Here is a 21,114-nt window from a genome sequence, read left to right as displayed (position 1 = left end):
TAAGGGTGTAATTAATAATTTACAACATTTAACTTTAATTATATAAAAAATAATAAATAATAATAATAATAATAATAATAATGTTATTTATACTACTACTACTACTACTAATAATAATAATGATATTAATAATAACAATAATAATAATAATAATAGTAATAATTGATGTTGCTGTTTATATGTGTGATTGTTAGAGTCATTTTCACCAACACTTTTATTTACAGAGAGCTGATGTTTTTATTAATAGAAACATTTTTGGTTGGAATTTTTTGTTTCTTTGTGATATTTTGATTAATTACCATTAAAATAAACTTTTTTTCCCATAATAAAATCAACATCTTTTTTGCAGTTTATAGCTAACAATGCTGTTAAGTTTAAACAGAATCTTTAAGAATATTTATGTATCTTTTCAGCTTTTTTGTTCAAACCAATGACCGTATTAGTTTTAAACTTTAAATTAAGAGTAGTCATATAGCTAATGATTACTTTAACAAAGTTTGCTTGATTAATGCTAACCTGGGGCAATGCTAACATTGCTAACCTGGGGCAATGCTAACACTGCTAACCTGGGGCAATGCTAATAAAGTAACTTGAGGTAATAGGTACCCCAGGTTAATGCTAACGATGCTAACCTGAGCTAATCGTTACACCATGTTAATGCTAATGATGCTAACCTAAGGTAATGGCTACCCCAGGTTAATGCTAACAATGCTAATCTGGGGCAATGCTAACAATGCTAACCTGAGGCAATGGTTTCCCCTGGTTAATGCTAACAACGCTAACCTGGACATTAAAAGTGGGTTATTTTTTTGACTGGATTGATCATAAAAAAATGGTAAATCAGATTAATAATTAGGGTGTGGTAAAAAATATTTTTACATGTTTTTTGGGGGGGAAATCATTGGAAATCATTTGCAGCACCAGCATCTGTCATCTGAGGTAAAGGAAATGAAGCATGAGCCCAGTGGCTACGCTACAAAAAAATACCTAAAACTGGCTCCATATTATGCTTAGTTTTTAGTTGTTTTAATTTCTCATTTAATTTATAATGACATGTTTACAACTCCCCAGGAATCACTTAAACAAAGACAAAAAGCAATTACTGCAGAATTAGTGTGATTAAGACTTAAAATAAATATAAATATATAGACCATTCTAAATAATGTTAATCCTTTATTATTATGTTACAATTATAACTTCTTTCTTCATATACTGTATGATATAATATAAATAATACACAGTGCACTAAGAGGATGAGCACTAATTTGCTGCTATGTAAGATTCCTGATTTAATGTACCTGTTAATTAGACTCCATATAGGGATATAATTAGGTGGAGGTTAGCGTGGCGAAAAAGCCAAATTGGCACGGGTCAGAAATCACAGCGATGCACTTAATATGAGCTCTGCACACGTAATCAATTAAACAAGATAACGCTGAAAAATGATGAATCCATGTCAGTTGAATTAGCACACGCTAATACAGATCCAGCACTGTAAAGCCCTCAGGCTAAACCCATACAAACCAGTAACTCCACAAAGTTAAAATTAAAATACAGTTATTGTGCCAGTTTTTAGTGGGTTTTTGCTATTGACTTCACCTCACATGCTGCTCAGTAACTTCAGGGCAGATGAAAAGGGTTTTATCTCCATGTGCATATTCATATCCATTTGACCAGAAGCGCTGACACTGTACACACACGGATTGCACACACAAATTTACCCTCCTACACAAAGCACTGGGAATAAGTACATCTTTTCACAGGCTGGGATGCATATTCATCATGTGCATTCACTCATGTATGTGTACACAACACAACACACACACACACACACAATAAAATACATTCACACACACACACAAACACACACATGCACTGAACGCCCGTGGCGCTCTATTGTATTAAAATGAAGATAAGCTGCTTGCCTGATGCTTAGCGTTAACCTTTGCCGATGCTTACTCTGCTTATTTCTGGTGTGAAGAGAAGGATATCTCAGGGCTGTTATCAATACAGGCATCCGAAACACCACAGTCCTGCAAATTACAGCTTTACAGACTTCACACATCCAGCTACTGGATCCACTTTGAGGGGATTTAATTGCACCAGCCACACATCCCTGCTGAACAGAAAGAAAATAGCTGGTCAGATAGGTTAGCTCGTAGCTTAGCTGTTGACTAGTGTAGATTAAAATCAAATCTTTACTAATATTTATGCATCTTCTTAGCTTTTTACATTTTGTTTAAACCAATGACTGTATCAGGTCAAACCTTTAGATTAAGAGTAGTGATATAGTTAATTATTAGTCTAACAAAGGTTTCTTGATTGATTAGGTACAGTAGTCATGCAACACAGCTAGGCTATGTCTGCTTTAAAATTTTGCCAATCATGACCATTGTAGTAGACCAGCATAGCCAGCAAAAACAAGGTGGTAGGCCAGCATGATCAATGTGAAAGACCAGCATGACCAGCATAACCAGCTAGACTATGCTGTTAGACCAGCATAACCTACGTGGTAAACCAGTATGACCAATGTAGTAGACTAGGATAACCAGCATAACCTGCTAGAACATGACGGTAGATCAGCATTATCTACATGGTAGACCAGTATGACCACTTGGTTATGCATACTTTGGCAATGCTGGTCTACCAGCATGGTCTAGATGGTTAAGCTGGTTATCCTGGTCTGCTATGTTGGTCATGCTGGTCTAGCCTTACCAACATGGGCGTGGTAGTGGGGGGAAAGGTGGACCTGACTACCCAGGGCCAAAATAGGGAGAGGGGCCCATGAAAATCCTAATTTTTGGGGTTTTTTTGCTCACGTTCCTTGTGTACTGGTATGGATAGGGGCCCACTGACATTGAGATTGTGTACAGGGCCCAGAATTTTCTGCTACGCCCCTGTTTACTCAAGTAGTAGACTAGGATGATAATAGTAGTTGGTCAACCAACATAACCAGCAAGACTACACTGCTTATCAAGTGTGTCCAGGATGGCTAAACATGACCAAAATCAAATGTAACACTCTATGCTGGTCCAGAGCTGGTTAACCAGGTAGCTCACCAGTATAGGTTATGTTTTCCTGTAGATGACCAGCTATTAAACCACCTTAACCATCAAAGATCAGCTCAGACAATCCAGTATCAGCTACCAGTAAGAGCTGGCCTTCAGCTGGATGTTTCAGCAGGAACACGGCCAGTATTTCTATTAACATCAGCAAGAATCTCCTCTGCATCTGTGCTACAGTGCTATATCTCCCACTGCCCTGCTACACCACACCCCCCGTATACACACACACACACACACACACACACACTCTCTTTTGGCCTTATTAGAGTCTTTGTGAGATTTCCTGCCTACATTGAAGCATTATCCAAGCAAACAGTGAAAGATGGTCCTCATTATGTTCTGAACTCCTGAAGCTACGCTGAGGCTCATCATGGCGGCGTGACGATCTGCAGCCGGTTCAGTTCATTCAGCCTCCCATCACAAAACCAGCTAAACTAGCAAATGTTTCCTCAACCAAACGCCCTGATCTGTAGGCAGAGCTCAAACAGCAAACAGGCTGCACTAATTACAAAAAACCTTCGCTTATTTTAGCTTCTATACTCCGCACAACAAGAGACAACAAGATACGTCTCGAGGGATCTAACATGAGAAACAATGATGTAAGAAAATGGGACAAACAGGAGACGTTTGGTGAGATGAGCCCGACACCCTACTTAGAGTAAACTAGAGTATACTGTACTGTATGTTATCTGATTCAGTGAGGAAACGAATTATTTGCAGAAAATGAGAAATGGCTTAAATAACAATATTTGCAATATTTGGTGGAATAACCCTGGTGGTTTTTAATCACAGTTTTTTTTGTTAAGCATCTTGGCATCATGTTCTCCTCCACCAGTCTTACACACTGCTTTTGGATAACTTTATGCTGCTTTACTCCTGGTGCAAAAAATAGATTTTTGGGTTCTCATTGGCTGTAAGGCATAATCATCAACAATAAAATAAATAAACACTTAATAAAATAGATCACTCGGTGTGTAATACATCTATATAATATATACATACATTTTAAACTGAATTACTGAAATAAAGTAACTTTTCAATGATATTCCATTTTTTTTAGATGCACCTGTATTAGATGTTGCAGGGAGGCTCTTTTGGCAGATTTGTCTTGATTGCGCCCATTGGCTTTAGCTCGTGCATGGTAGCTCTGGATAGAGCCTCTATGTTGTAAATGGATGAAAGATAAAACAGCACAGTGTATTTCTATGCAGGACCGCTGCCCATTTCCATAAGCTGAGAACAGAGGCAGAGGAGAAAGAGAAACAGAAGAATGGAAAAGAGGGAGAGAAGGATGCTGCCCTCCTGAAAGACCCAGCATGCTTTTAAAAGGTTTAAACACGTCCTACAATGAATAGCCTGGGATGCAGTAATTAGCAGCTGCTGGTGTTCAGCTGTAGCATTTCTGATAAGTTCTGATAAATTTTAATAGATTCAGAAGCTCCAGTGGGGCAGCCTGGGTGGAGGAACAGTAAAGAACAAAGCTTTTAGAAGTTGTGATCGACAGCAGATGAGGGGGATATTTCATGAAGTGGCATCGTCACATTTTTTATTTAAAATTTCTCCACACTTTCTTTATTGGGAAAAGATTAGAAGAGCAGTCAGATCAGTCCAGTACCTGTACAACTCTTCTAACACAGCCATGAGTTTGCAATGTGTGCAGCATGTGGCTTGCATTGTCTTGTTAAAATTGCATGGCTGCTTCTTGGAAAAAGATATATATATGTATATATATATTGGGTACATACTGTCAGAAATCAAGCAAAAACATTGCATTTGTAGCATTTGCACCATTGCTAGCAAGGTCGTGCTTTGAATGGCTAGAAAGTTAGAAGACTTTAGACTTTAGAAAGACTACAGGTCTCTACTACATACTGTGCCAACCAGAAGTCCAAAACATTGCATTTGTGATTATTTGCATTTTTCATACTGTCCCACGTTTTATTTGATTTTAATTTGAATTTAAGATTTTATAGTTGTGACCTGAAATGTAATGTGTTCTATAAGATCTTGAATTTTTACTATTCGTCCCCTTTAAATACTGCTATTACAGGCATGTAAAAATCCTTTAATTTTCCAAAGAAGTCAGAGCTCCTTATAATCCGGTGCTCCTTATGTATGAATTCTATCAGTCAGGTATTAAGAAGCAGTAAAGCCACTCCGCTGAAGTACAGCTTTATACAGGAGTTTCAGTAAAGTTCTCCAGCAGTATTAGCATTAGCCGCTAACCGTGCTAAGCGCTAGCTCTTTCAAAGTTCAGAGGCGAGTATAATATCGGACTTTAGCCTTCCTGTTTATCGTTTTAAACAAAGCGTGGTGACACCCCTGTTCCTTACTAGTGTCACATAATAATCACACCTTATAATCTGATGCCCTTAATTGTGTGGAAAATACAGTACTCACTTTTATTTTATATTTTATTTTAGTTATTTTGAGGGAACAGTAAATTTACACTGTTATACTGCAGCTGTACACCGACTACTTTACACTATTGCACTATATCAAAGTGTCATATCTACAGTGCCGGGAACAGATAAAATATTTACAAAAGTAAAAATGTAAGGAGTGTTCTTTTTTTTGTGAGATAAAACTGTGCAGTTTGGTGCTTTGTTAATGTATTTTAAAATGCTGGATTTATCACCTTTAATGGAGAAAACTAAAAGATCTCTGGAAAGAGACGGTGTACGAATGTAAAAGTGTGCTTTAGATGGGTTATTACAGACTATTCAGAAAATTACCTATACATTACCTGGAACCTGATGAATAAAGGAAATAAGAAAGCAAATAATAATAACTGTGTAAATTGTCACCAGGCTTGTTTGCGTTAAATGATTTGCGGTGATAAGCGTGTCGCTGGAGTTTATGATTAATGTGTGAATGTGATGGGAGGTCTAATTTGAAAGCCGTGGGGTTGAGCGTAGGTGTGCAGCAGGATATTATTAGAACAGATGTTCTTGCCTTCATCTTACTGAACACATGTTGAAGAATCCATATGTTTGTGGAGTGGAGATGCAGCAATAAACAACGCGGTTTCTTTCCATGAAAAATTGTAAAATTGCAATTAATGAATGTTGTAGAATAGTCTTTAAGCAAATATGTTGTTAAACTTTATATTCACCTTTAATTAGAGATCTTAATTGCAGGATAAATGGTGCTTACAGTGGCTTAACAGTTAACAGTATGTAGTTCTGGGTTCTTTTTGACCTCCTGGATGAGTTGTCCATGCCCTTTCGGAGTCATTTCGTTAGGTCGTTCACATGTTTTTTTGCATTTGTGAATTATAGCTTCCACTCTAGTTCGGCAGACTGATTGATGTCAATGATTTTTTTTTTATTATTATTATTTTTTTTTACATAGGGTCAGGATGGTTTGTATTGCTTTTTTATCCCTTATATAAATTAAATCATCATTTAAAAACTGCTTTTTGTATGTACTCTGTATTTAATCTTTGTCTAATATTAAAAACAATATTGTCAAACATGTAGGTATTAAATTGTCTTTCTACAGTTTCTGAGATTTATGAGTAAGTTTATCCGCTTGGTTTAAACAGTTCTCCAATCAGATTTTGACTTTTGGGTTATAAATAAATCCTTGAAACTTCCAATTAATTAGCCAGATTTATTCCAATCCAGCAGCTAAAATCCCACAGACTAAGTCTGAAATAACTGCTAGCGGGGTCTTTATTGGCTGAAGTGGAATAAAACAAGTGTTCTGTTTTCCGTTTTTCCTCTCTGATGTACAGCGTATACGGAAGCTGGGATTAAGGCCACACATTACTCCCTCTCTCAGCTGAACTCTGCTCGGGTCACTCCGGCTGATGTGTGCACTCACTGATTCCTTCCTTCTCTTTCTCTCTCTCTTTCTTGGTAAATGGAGTCTTCAGGTTTTCGCTGGGCGTTCTCCAGGCACATAAAAGCTCGAGCAGCTCTCCTCCCGCTCCCATTGTTGCAGCACTGAAGAACACAGGGCTGCTTTGTTTCAGCCCAAACTATTCTGAGTAATGTTCTGCAGGTACAAACCTCAAACTCTTCCTCTGGATCCACTTACTGCAATCAGAAATCTAAATAATCAAAATTAAATCAGGGTTTATCTAAAGCTTTATCTGGATGGGACTAGTTTCTCAGGGGTTTCTGGGGGGGGTAATTTTCTCTCTCTTTTATGTTTTTTTTTTCCCTCTGTTATTTTATTCACGTCCATAACAATCATGTAGGTGTTTTTCTCAGATGTCCTCTAAGATAAAAAATAACAGGCTGAATTATCTACTGTTTTTCTCTGAACTATTTTCCGTGGTCCTCCTGTAATTTTAGTCCCGTCCGGACGCACATCTCTGAGTTTCGTCTCCTCGCCTTTAATAAAATAGATATTTGTCCAATGCAGCGCACCCTAATTACACTAAACTTTGGTTGCGCCACAGTTTCCATGGAGATCCACGTAAAAAAAAAAACACAACAGCGAGTGGAAATGGAGGAGCTACTGAACACCGTGATGTCATGTGACTGAGAAAAAAAAAAGCCTAAAAACTCACTGTTCCTCATGTTTTTTGATTGCAGTCTTGATGCAGGAGTTTTATCACTGAGTAGAAGAGTAAAATAATAATAAATAATACATATGAAGATGGGCTACAGAAGTTTGTGGTCGCATTTGTACTTTGAGTTTCTCCGACAGAAGCTCCTGGGCTTCAGTGCGAGTCCAGGCTCTGTATAGTGACTGAAAATGAAAGAGCACTCCTCAGGAGCTGTAAGAGCTTTAAACTGAGAGAGGCTGTTCTATTTTAGAGCTGTAGAGCTGAGTTTCACCTCAGTTCAGGTAAAGATGAACTCAGCGCTCAGCCAGGCAGAGAACATTGACATGTCATGGAGGTCCTTCTGTTCTTAAGGTCCGGTTTCTATCTTATAATCCTGAGGAAAGACTTAAAAATAAAAATCAGAGTGTAAACACACACCCAATACCAGTGGTGTACAGTGAGACCCTTCTAACTCTTCAGAGAAGGGTTGACAAAAGGTGCATGTAAATCATTATATAATATTTAATAAGGAAATATAATATATTATAGTTATTGTAAACTAAAAGCCTATTTTATAAATTAACTAAAATAAAAAACAGCAAGTAATTCAAAGCATTAATCTGTGTTTTTAAGTTGCTACAGGACTCTTATCTGTAAGATAAGGACTCTTTATCAAAAGGTGATGGCCCCAGACTCCTGGAGCTGAGCAGTAACACAATACCAGCTCTGCATCATTGTGGTGCCGCATATTACAACAAAAAAAATAAAATAATTCTGAACTCCCAGCCTGTAAAAGACATTAACACAGTTATCAGTTATTGCCAAAGCAAGTGAAAGAAAAAATGGTATTAATATTAATATTAATATGTCCTCATGTATTTATTAGACTGATTATCATTGTGCACAAGGTGTGTGTCAGTATGAGACATGAATATTAACATATTAAAAAAGTCTGGATTTTTTTGTTCACATGGGTCCAAAACCGAAGCAGTACGACTAATTTAAAATAAACTTCTGTTTAACCTTAGATATAGTGCTGGACTCTCTGACTGAATAACAAACGCTTCATTTTTCATCAAATTAACGAGCAGAAACTCAACTTCCTGCCAAGTCTCTACAACATAGCAGACCTACATTTGGCAGCACTGCCTAACAAAACTCGGCATGTTTATGAAAATTACAGCTGCTGATTGACTAACGACTCTCTCTGAAGAACAGCAAAGCCAGAGTCTGATTAATGCCCAGTTTCCCAAAAGCATTTCAGTGTGAAGAACCATCTTAACAGAGAGTATTTAGAGTTATCCTGACGGGATTTAGTTAAGATCTGATCCAAAGAAAAATATATCATTGCAAACCTAAACTATAGTGGCCTATAGCTCAAATATTTAACATTTCACTTCAATCTTTCCTTTTTATCACAACTCGAATATGACGTTGCAGTGTAAAAAAAATACAGTAAACACCTAATAAAAATGTATTTTATTAGCCATTAGCCAATTAGCCATATTCCCTTCCCGGTGTCATATAACTTGTTAGTGTTACAAGGTCTCAGGTATGATTTAAAAACAGGTATGTTAACTTTGGTGTTATCACTCTTACCCTCTCTCATACTGACGTTACTGAAGTTGGACATCATGGCACCTCATGGCAAAGAACTCTGAGGTTTTCTGGGGCTGAATTATTGAAATAGACAAATAAAAATTATAGATTTTTTGGTTCTACAGAATGTATGATGCTCATATGCATACTAAAAAAGAGATTTAATATCTAAATAGTATTTAGAAGAATATCATTATTCCTGAAATACTGACATTATTTTATGGCCATATTAAAATATACAGCCCCCACTACGTATAAACATTAAAATATATTTTAATTGAAAAAAGCCATATTTTTGTTATAAATATCTGTTATAAAGATATACAGCATTTCTCTGTCGTTGTGTAGTTGAGTTGAGACAATGGAACATCTTTGCCTTAAAGATCACTTTATTTTACCGATTAAAAAAAAAAAAAAAAAAAATATATATATATATATATATATATATATATATATATGTGTGTTTTTATAATGTAAATCACATTCAATTATGTAATCTGGTCCATAAAAATATCAACATCCCGACAGGTTAAACAGCAAAAACAATAAAACAATCAATTTCAGGTTTTAGATTTTATTTTGTTTTTTGTCAGCAGTCTCAGTCTCTGCTGATATTTATTGTTTTGATACAAATGAGTGTTTTTGTTAAAGAGCAGATCTCACGATCATGAATTAGCGACAAATAATATTAGCTCAAGGTGCTGTTAAAGTTTAATCAATACACCAAATATATAAAGTGTTCCTGTTTCTGCCAGTAAATACATTTTTCACTTACAAAAAGCCATAGGACACATTTTCTCCTGTACATTACGACTCGTCAGGAGCCATCGAGTCATTTTGAGTCATATTAATATGTACATGTCCATAATAAAAACAGCTACCTAGACTTCTAAATCACATGGAAAAAATATATATAATATATAATAATTTAAAACTAGTTTAAACACCTTAATACATGTGTGTGAACTCCCAGCCATGCTCCTGGAGCAGTGTTACTCTTTATACTGCAGTGTTACAGTGTTTTTAATCTCTGCATTAAAACATATAATAATAATCTGTACGTCCAATTAATATGCTAATAATTGAGCACCTCGGCTATGTATAAAGCTATGTTCAGACTGCCAGCACAAATCTGATTTTTATATTGCATTTAGACTGATTTTTGATTGGTCTGGACAGGCAGAAACCACATAAAAAAACAGATTTTAACAAATCAGCTCTAAACCAAATTTGGAGAATGTTTGAAATGTGATTTACAGATTTTAATTTGTCTTTTTTTGTGCATCAATCACAACCTCACCACTTACAGCCTGACAAACCTCAAATCTGGTAAATCCAAGATGAAGGATGCACAAAAAAGCCAAAGCCAAAGGTTATTTACTAATTTACTACAAATTTCGACACTGCAGCATCTCATGCAGATATGTTTATATATTTGTTTGTGATGTCCCGACAGGCAAATCCAATCTTAACACTTACGCAAATTAAAAATCGAATCGGTTTACCTGCAGTTTGATCATTTAAGCTTTAAAGCAGGGAAAACACTAAACAACGTATGGATATGGTGCTCCAGGAGCAGGGCTGATAAACACTGTTCACAGAAAGGCATGTGTTCGAGAATGTGGCTGATGGATGTACAGAATGCCATGTGCCAGTTTCCAAAGAATTACCCAGCATTTTTTAACCAAGTCTCTATTTGCTGTGTGTGTGGTATACAGTCGATTACTTCTATACGATAAAATCTGTAAGTAAGGGGGTTTTCACACCTGTAGTTGGTTTCTATGGTCTGAATCAGTTGAGTTTGTTTATTTGAAGCATTTATGCACCAAAATGTGCACCAATAAACCAGGAGAGCACATCGTCTCCTCTGATTGGTCAGAGCTGTATGGCGTGGGAGTAAGAAAGTAGAAGTTTGTGTTCCAGCGCGTATATCTGCAGTGTGAAGCTGCTTTATTACAGAACTCTGAAATGCTGCGCTTTTAAACTGCCATTTTTATCGTACATTTGGTGAGCCAGGCGATGGTTTAAAGTGGTAATTTTGGTACAGCGCAGATGTATACGTAGTAAATGAGGTTGCGCAGCTGCGAGTAGTGAATGCAGCACAGACTGTGCGTGTAAACAGCATGGAGCAGCAGCAGAGACAGTGTTTGTTCATAGCTGTGGTAATCAGCTTTATCTGACTAATGTATCACATTAAACTGCGCCATATCAGCAGTTTAGCTCAAATAAAAGGAGTATATTTGATAGCTGGGTCGGACTAGATCACGTTCTCACCACAAGAGAACCGTCCAGAGGTCTCGATCTGGTTCTTTTGATCCACATCTGAATGCGATTACTGTTTTCACACCTGCTCAATCAAACTGAACTAAGAGTACAACCAGTACAACCAACCAGAGTCCGTTTTAACCGAACCAAATACTATACTCCTTCCAACTGATTTAAACAGTGAAATGTTCTCATGTAGTTGATGCAGCCAATAGAGCTTTGGTTAAGAAACGCCTGAATAATTATTTGATATAAAGAAGAGATCTGGTCACTCAACACTCCACCCAAGTCCAGGAAGACGACCAACAGACGGGTCTGTGTCCAGTCACATATTTTCAGGGTAGAGTCAGTTTGAGGCAGCATGAAGAGCATTAGATTAGATTCTTCATCTTCCAGCCGCTCTGTAGAGCAGGACTCAAGGGATGGTGTGAGAAGGCCTCAGCAGATCTGACTCTCCCCATAGAGAGCTTCAGAGAGCTCCTGTGTGTGTGTATATACAGTACAGGCCAAAAGTTTGGACACGCCTTCTTTTCAGTGCGTTTTCTTTATTTTTATGACTATTTACATTGTAGATTTTCACTGAAGCATCAAAACTATGAATGAACACATGTGGAGTTTTTATGTACTTAATAAAAAATTAGCTGAACCTCCACAGTCACCGGACCTGAACCCAATCCAGATGGTTTGGGGTGAGCTGGAGCACAGAGTGAAGAAGACAAAGGAGCAACAAGTGCTAAAAAACACCTCTGGGAACTCCTTCCTTCCTTCAAGACTGTTGGAAAACTTTTCATTTCAGGTGGCCACCTCTTAAATGAAGCTCATTGAGAGAATGATGCTAAGAATGTGCAAAGCAGTAATCAGAGCAAAGGGGGGCTATTTTGAAGAAACTAGAATATAAAAAATGTTTTCAGTTATTTCAGCTTTTTTTTGTTCAGTATATAAAACTCCACGTGTTCATTCATAGTTTTGATGCTTCAGTGAGAATTTACAATGTAAATATCAGTCATGAAAATAAAAGAAACGCATAGAAAAAGAGAAGGTACGTCAAAACCTTTGGCCTGTACCGTATATATGTATATATGTGTGTGTGTGTATATGTGTATGGAGGCTCAGCAGGAGCAGTTTCCGCAGCCCTTCACGCTGTTCATGATCTCCTCCTGCAGCTTCTTGCGCTCCTCCTCCTTCTGCGAGATGCGCTCGGCCTGCGCCGGGGGTTTGCTGCTGCCGTTGCTGTTCAGGACCTTGCTGTTTTGCGTGTGCCACAGGTCGGCGTACAGACTGCCCGGCATCCTGAGGAGGGTCTGGTGGTCACCGCGCTCCGCTACCTTCCCCTGCAGGACGACAAACGAGACAAAGAGGACGAGAGGATTAACAAGAGAGTCGGGAGAAAGAGGCACAGTCGAGTGTGAAAGGAACAGGAAGGGAGAACAAGGGACAAAGGAAAGAGAAAGAAAAAGACAGTGGGGGACAAATAATCGAGGAGAGAGAGTGAGGACATTTGTGAGAGCACAACAAAGAGAGAGTGGAAGATTTTCACGCACACGCCCTCCACCTTGCTCTACCTCTTTCGCTCCCCCTTTCTCAATATGTTTAGGATTTGTTTTTTGTAGTTTAAGCAGTTAAAGTAATGCTGTTGTTTTTGTTCTTAATAAAATGACACAATCATGCTTATTGTTTGTTTGTTTGTTCCAACAATATGGCGTCACATCAATGTCAAAAGTCTAGGGCGCAAAAATACCAGGTGCGTGTGTAAATTAACTTCTCGTGAGAACAAATGTGAAACTAGCGAGCAAAAAAAGAGAACGGTGAGCGCGCTGAAGAAAATGTTGCTCTCGAGCTTCATTTTCTCCTCTCGGGTGCTTTTTTTTCCTCGCGCACTGTGTGAATTACCTGCAGCAGCAGTTTGTGCTCGACTAAGTGTTTTGCGCTCGAGTTTTGAAAGGGGTGGTTTTGACAGTTTGGGGGCGGGGCCGGGGTCACCTCCCTCAGCGAATGCTATTGGCTGATATCTCCAGGGTTTGTAACGGACCGCCTACCTCCACGAGCCGGAGGAGGGCGGGGAAAGAAGGACGGCAGCCGGCAGGAGCATTAGCTAGCTGGCTATGCTAACATCCAAACAACCCGCTCTCCGACGCGTTGGTCCTGTCTGCCCGGGTTTACTGCCCGGAGCAACCCGCTCTGTCTGCAGGTAATTCACACAGAGCGTGAGGACAAAAAGCACCCGAGAGGAGAAAAATGAAGCTTGAGAGCAAACGATTCCCTTTTTTTTGCTCGCTAGCTTCACATGTGTTCACGAGAAGTTAATTTACACACGCAAAATGTTAAAACACGCTGGTTAATTTTTTTCACCTGCGATTTTTGTGCCCCCGACTTGTATTTTTGAGTCCTCAACTTTTGACATTGATGTGACGCCTTACAACAAGATCCAAAAGAAGGATCTTCTCATGATGACAGTAGGAGAAAAACCTGGTTTCAGCATTTAATAAAGAAAGAGTTTGAGCCCTGTCCAACCTAAAAACTAAACATGATTATAATGAAGATTCATTGTTATTCTGAAGGTAATAAAGGTGAGGCTATACAGAATAACCAGCATCTTTATTTTTTACACCAACTGCATCCAAAACTTACCCAAAAACATACTGAACCGTGAATTTTCTACAATATTTTTCTGTACCGTTTCACCCCTAATAACCAGGTTACTGAGTAACCAAGTCTGCTGCAATCTACAGCTTTCCACTCCATATACTGTTCTGTGCAGTAATTGATAAACAAAAGACACACACACACACACACAATCTGGCAGTACATGTGGGCTTTGCCTTGGGAGCGTTTAAAGAGACTACATGAGGGTGTTATGGTACCATTCATCTCTGCGTCATCAATAGAAAGCATAGTCTTAGCTGTGTGTAAGAGGCCGGCAGTGCAGCTGGATGCAGGCAGATCAGCCACGAGATGAGGGGCAACGGTAGATGAGCCAAGGGAAGGGCAGGCGCAGGAGTGTGTGAGTGTGTGTTAAAGAGAGAGAGAAAGAGAGAGAGCAGAGACAGGCCGAGAGACTGAGAGAACACACAGCGGCCCTGAACAGGCACACAGCCTGTGTGTGGGCGCGCTCGCAGCACTGGGTCTTAAAAGACTGCCAGCAACAAAGCAAAAGTATGAAATTAGCTTGCACAATGACAGCCGAATATGTCTCCAGGCTGTTTTCTAGTTATTGCCACAATTACTACACCGCTCCATGCCGAGAAAGGCGGGCTAAAATGCACGCCGTATTTTTAGCAGCCGCCGCGGTTTTGCAGAAAAACCCGATGCGATCGTGACCCATTTCGAGGCCTGAAAAGTCTGAAACTATAGATGATCTATGGATGTCCTAATCAAGTCCTGTTTCTACTAATTTAATCTAATCAGATTTACTTAAAATCTTGCTCGTTTTCACTCTTGGTGTGATTAATTTAGGCACATGTACTCCAGACCAATCTATAACTATAGGACACACTCTTCCAAGTTTGAGCTACACAGCTCTGCTCTGGTTTAGTTAAAGCTGGGTATATTACCCAGATAATTATGTATTTTATAAATCTATGAACAAATTCTTTCATTGCTTGCTAATGCCAATGCATGCAACTGCTCAGATATATGCACTAGTCCAGAACACATTACCTTCTTCCTCTATTTACTTTTCTGCTCCCGCCCCAGACAGTTCTGACCAATAAATGGAGTTTACAACCTCTTTACAAACTGGTTTGAACCAGATCAAACTAAACCGATATGTAAAAATGCCCTAAAAACATATATAGTAGTAAAATGCATGGTTCAAACCAAAACTATCAGGTGTAAGAGGTTTAAAACGTTAAACAAGATGCCTCATTTTGAACAAGGCAAACAAGCCTTAGTGTTTTCCTATCCACCTTAAATTCCATCTTAAATTCTGTAGTTGTAGTAAAGCGTAAAGTACAGTTGGCGAGTTTTTTCGCTCCACCTTAAATGCAGTAGTTAAGGCTGAGTACATTCAGAGTAAAAGGAAATCAATCAAAACGAAAAAAAAAAAAATAATAATAATACATTTAAAGCCTTTTAAAGCTCTTCCGATTTTCAGACTTAATGTTGCGTGGAAGTGTTTAAGAATATATTTTTGGTAAAAGTTTTAGAAGCAAAGTTTTTGAATTTTAAGAAACACTAAAAGATCATGCTCTAAACAATAAGCAGTGATTTTGTATTGATCGCAGGGTTGCGAGTTCAATACCCACCTATCCAGTTGTTCAAGCGCCCACGTTCACACTCTTAAACAAGGCCCTTAAAGTAATTTAATACTGTATATCTCTCTAAAGGAGTTCAGGATATGGAGGAACTTCTCAGCCCCCTTTAACACTAGACTTGGAACTCGACTCCGACGGGTTCCACTCTCAGATCAGAGCGGGACATCGCTGCCTGTAATACACTGACAGGACAAGTAAGATCTCCGACCTCCACAGCGTGATACCCAGCTGCTCGTCTCTCCACCGCCACCCACGCGCTCACTGCACCCGACGAGAATGTCTCGACCCGAGGAAGATGTGCTGAGGTGTTGCCGTCAAGAATGGAAGGTGCGAACCACTTCCACTCATTATTTTAATGAGCACCACCATCCATCCGCTGCTTCCGCGCTCCTGAGCATCACTGACACTGCTCAACATCTCCAACAATGCAAAGAGGGGGTTTACCTGCACATCACATTCTCCTCAACAGGGTGTTATTGCTAAGAACCTGACATATGTGTTTATTGTTTAAGCACTGGCCGGCTGCAGCATCAGCAATAGGGGGCGTTTTCACCCTTATGCTATTGGTTTGAGCAGGTGTGAACACAGTAATCCCATTTTAATGCGGAGCAAATCATCCGCACTGAAACCCTTTGGAGGAATTGGTCTTGGTCCTTTTCCAAACGAACTCTGAAGTGGTTTGTTTGTAAGGAGAACATGATCTGATGCTGTGATGCTATGATTTATTTTTGGTGCAATCAGATTCGTTAACTGATTCAGAAAACTGAAAATAATCTATAGGTGTGCTCTCCTTCCGCTAAAATCCACTTTTTCTTGTTCTTTGTGAAATACAGTGGGTCTCTCTGAGTTTTATATTTATGATGCTGCACATGATGAAACTCTTCCTCAACCTCTTTTGTCTTATTGTCTGCAGCGGACAGTAAAAGAAAATATTCAGTAAAAAACGAGTCAATCAGGAAAAGCACCGTGTCTACATCAACCTGTGAATTATAGTATTCATGGCCACGCCCACCTTGGTTCGCAACCGCCCTAAGGCAAAGCTGATGCTGGGCAGCGATGCCGTCTCGTCAGATAGGAGATAACTAACAGCGCTAGAAACAGCATGCAGTTCATTCCTGTGTTATTTGTGCGAATAACACATCAGTGTTTATATACTTTACCCAGTAATTCAGAGCTAAGAAACAAATGGTTAGAATTAGTCTATGGAGGAAAAACACAACCAGCCAAGTACAATTGAGATAGATTCATTTAGAACATTTCTGTTTACACTAGTTCAAAGTAAAAATCCACACCAAATATGATTTTTACTTTCTGGACCTGCACTACCCACCTCTGTGTTTACCTATAGGTTTAAATAGGATCTCCGGTGGATTTGGTGTTTTACAGAGACTCTAAGACTAGGTCAGTATAGGCTGAACTGCACTTAGCAGGGCATTATTACACATGTTGTAAAGTAGTAACATAACATTGTAAAGACCGTTATTACTGTAAAAATGCCTTTATTTTAAAATGTTTCTAACTGTTGTCCATCTCACACAGTCTGACTGAGCTGAGGAATATTCATATATATGAAGTTAATAGATTATAGAGCTTCTAGCTTCTCAACTATAATCGTAAACCTTCACTCTTTATACATAATAGTTCCTAAATGTCCTTTTCTCTGCATGCGTTATGGAAAAGGTCCATTTGATTTGTGAGATCAGGGGGTTGGTGCTCTTTTCAAAGTGTCTGTTGGTCATTTCTTATTTATTTCTTCTTAATACACCACACTGAATCCATGCAGTATGGTGAAGCTGTGATAAACATTGTTCCTACAGCTCTGTACCTCTACTGTTCAAACCTGCACCAGAGAAAGATGATCTTATTTTTGCACGCTGCACTCCGGAAGTTTAAACCTTTTCACTAATGAAAGATGTTAAAGGGTCAGCGTTAGTAAAGAAGCTCGCTCTCGCTCTGCTGTCGTTCGAGGCCAATTTTAGAGCAAAGAGACGGCATGTTCCACAAAGTCCTCTTTTACACACAGAGAGGCCCAGCCTCTCATCACCAGCAATGTTCAAGGCTATCTCAGCGGTGACGGCACTGCTGAAGCACTGCGCTTGTTTAGCTGAGAGAAAGGAAACAGAAGGCCACGGGTCAGATATGGATAATGGAAATGATTTCTAAATCATCCGTGCAGATCCACACTGACATGGTTGGATAAGGAGGTGCTCTGCTATTGCTTGGTCCGTGGAGAAGGGATGCAAAGGGATGTTTAACATCCAAAAGGAGAGCTGCAGGAAGGGCTGGGCATAGATGATATTTGTTTTATTTATTGTATCGTGATAAATTCATTACTGTGATAAATGATATTCATCTCTTTGAGTATACCACACACAAAACACACACTTAAAAACGGCAAAGCATATTTTGAATAAAAAAAAACACTATATTCAAATAACTGTGGTATTTAACCAGCGTTTGTTTAATAATCTAAAATCTACTACTAATGCATTTTTTCTGCTTGTGAAATTATAATAACTATCATTTATCGTGAAAGTTTCTTTAAATATCACGATTCAATATTTTTAAACACATCAGCAAGCTCTAACTAAAATACAAAGTTAGCTATTTACTTCTTAAATATACCATATGTTTTTAAATCATATTATATTTTTAAAAATTCTCAAAAAAATACATTGAATTGCAAGTTTCTTTTTAAATAACCCGTTTCTTTTGATTCTTTCCGATTCTTTTGCTTTACACTTAAGTGGCTCGAGATCTTTGTATCATTAAATCTTTTCAGATGCTTAATTATGGCGTCAAAATAGGGTCAAAATTTTTTGAGAACCAAAGGTATAATTCATAACCAAGAAATTTAAAGACTGTTAAAAGAGGACTATTACTAATATCAAGAATTTTAAAATCAGGTTTGTAAACAGAATATTTAATATTGATTAGAAAGTTTAATATTCTGTTTTGTGTTTTACCTTCATAGGAAATCTGTTTTGTTTAAAAATTTTTCCCACAGTTTTGCATCAGTCTTGCTTTTAATTTGAGAACGTTGTCACTTTTAGTTTTGAGCTTGTTTTTACAGGTGGGAGGGGACTAGTCGATCATTGGCTGCTGGAAATAAACCCCACCCATTAAGGTCATTCCACTCGCCCAGGAAAAACTCGAACCGTCTCCGTGCAGTGCCAGTTTGGCTTGTAAGCGGTCCATGTGGACCCTATTTGGACGCCATACTCAAGCTTTCATCTTTACAAAATATTTTAAAGCAGCTTTAAATTAATGTCAAACACATCCACAACAACAGATTCCTATTGTTTCACTGCATCGTATAGTAGTAGCTTTGTTTAGCCTCACTCCCTGTCAATCCAGAGTGATGCCAGTCAACTGTGAGCTAAATAAGTATTAGTTAGTCCATGTTCAGAGATGTAGACATCTAAATGTCCACTTTCTAAGTGTTCAAAACCTCAAACTCATAGTATTGAGGTTGTTCGCTGGCAAAAAAGCACATTTCTGCCTTTACACTGTCAGAATAATGGTAACTGTGCAATTCACATATAATAATATATATATATATATAAGGCCACTAGAAATGAAAGGACAGCATTTGTCTGAAAGCTTTTTTATGCTGAGCACAGCTGAACTGGTACAGAACAAAAAGATGGCAGAATTTGCCCCAAATCATGTTCAATTATGGCACGGCTCGAAACACAGGGAGATAAGCAGTCTCTTGAGAATCCCAGAAATAAGAAAGCATCAAGAGCAATCATGTACAACATGCTCGCCGCTGGAGCTCGGTCATAAGAGATGTATACTGGACCCTTTTCCCTTCTATACGTAATCAACAGGAACAACACAAAGCACTGCTATGATTCTCAGAGGTGGCAAAACATTGAATCACAATCTTAACATCTCTTATTAAAGGGCTGTACAGCAGTGTAACTGCGTTCTCCGGAGCTGGAGTGGCATTTGTGATCAGAACGAATTTAAATTCAACATCAGTACATGATATATCTAATGCTCTTGTGCCTGATGGGTGAGGTGTGTTTAAGTAAATTCTGGAGTGTTGCTATCTTTGCAACGAAAAATGGAAGTGCTCCACTGACTGATTAAAACCCTGACTAGAGTCAACTGTCAGCCTACCTTGCTATCTTGGCAATGCAGACGAGCCGCATGCGCTCAACGCTCATACACTCCCGCTCATTACACACACATGAACACAATAAACAGAATAGTAAATAAAATAACATTGCTGTTCCCGTAAATGAGCTGCTGGAGCTCCTTCACAGCGTCAACAAGCAGGTCAAATTTTCTCTGCTGAGAAGCGCAGAGGCACTGCACCATTAAAATAGAAATCCAGCAAGTCAGAACTTACCTGGCTTTTAAAGAAAATGATGAGACACTGTGATTGGTTTATTTCACGTTGCGCCCAAGATGAATAATTTTGAGCCGTGCAAGGTGCACTTCTCCAGTCGTTACCATATATCAGATACAGCAGCGGTGCTGCTGGAGTTTTTAAACACCTGTGTGCACTGAGAGAGTCCGCCAAGCAGAAATATGCAGAAAGACTTCTCCTATCACACACTTTTCAACCAATACATTTCCATTACTTTTTCATGATTTTTCCATCGGACAAAAAAAAAAAAAAAAAATCAACTAAAACTATAATAACAAAAAAAACAACATTGTAAAGTAATATTGCCACAATCTTCAATAATACAATATGAGAGAGATCCTGAAAGCTTGATTTTGTAGGGCTTTATTACTGATCTAACTGAACCAGCTCTAAATGGCTTTTCTTAAATGTCGATAAATGAAAACTATCCATGACTTTACCAAAAGTTTCTGGGTATTTCTTATTTTTTTCCCAGAACTTATCCAGGTCTTGAAATTGCCATTTTACAATTCCATGACTTTTCCAGGTTTTTTAATGACCGTAAGAACCCTGCCTATATCATCAGTGGAGCTAAAAAGAAGCCTCTGGAAGCATTACTTCAACTAGAGGCATAAAGTGTGTAATTAATGCTCCTCATCTTTTTTTTTTTTTTTTTTTTTACAGAATTTTTACCTGAATTGATTCCTCACTGTGCTGTATACTGTAAGTGATCTTACCTGATTCAGCACAATGATCTCATCTGCATCCACAATGGTGGAGAGTCTGTGGGCAATGAAGACTGAAGTCCTGTCTTTCACCATTTCTTTCATGGAAGCGAGAATGTTCTAGGAAGCAGGAAGATAAGAGAACAATAACATAAATCCCTGAATCACACAAAAGTTTGAAGAACAAATTTAGAAACATTAAAATGAACCTCCCCGCTTTCTCCATCCCCCGGTGATGTTTCAATGTGAGCTTGTCTGGCTTATGATGATTCTCTGTTCCTTTGTAATAACTAGCTCCGATATGATTGACAGGATTTATATGAAGACTTCTTTTTGACATGATACA

The 21,114-nt window shown here is 38.4% G+C and overlaps 1 protein-coding gene and 1 long non-coding RNA gene across 2 annotated transcripts in view; one reads left to right on the top strand and one right to left on the bottom strand.

Moving 5' to 3' along the window:
- The window catches only part of LOC125804806 (uncharacterized), a 296,742-nt gene that overhangs the window by 140,155 nt on the left and 135,473 nt on the right, over positions 1-21,114 (top strand). The gene's annotated exons all lie outside the window — the stretch shown is intronic.
- The window catches only part of abcb7 (ATP-binding cassette, sub-family B (MDR/TAP), member 7), a 47,622-nt gene continuing 36,231 nt past the window's right edge, over positions 9,724-21,114 (bottom strand). The window contains exons 15-16 of the mRNA XM_022683718.2: positions 20,781-20,888; positions 9,724-12,761 (exon numbers count right to left, since the gene is read on the bottom strand). Coding sequence (XP_022539439.2) covers positions 12,540-12,761; positions 20,781-20,888 — 330 coding nt within the window. The 3' untranslated portion in view covers positions 9,724-12,539. The remainder of the gene's footprint in view (positions 12,762-20,780; positions 20,889-21,114) is intronic.

Source organism: Astyanax mexicanus, chromosome 10, assembly GCF_023375975.1.
Source record: "Astyanax mexicanus isolate ESR-SI-001 chromosome 10, AstMex3_surface, whole genome shotgun sequence".
Classification (NCBI taxonomy): domain Eukaryota; kingdom Metazoa; phylum Chordata; class Actinopteri; order Characiformes; family Acestrorhamphidae; genus Astyanax; species Astyanax mexicanus.
The sequence above is the reverse complement of the archived record's forward strand: the minus strand, read 5'-3'. Positions and strand labels throughout refer to the sequence as shown.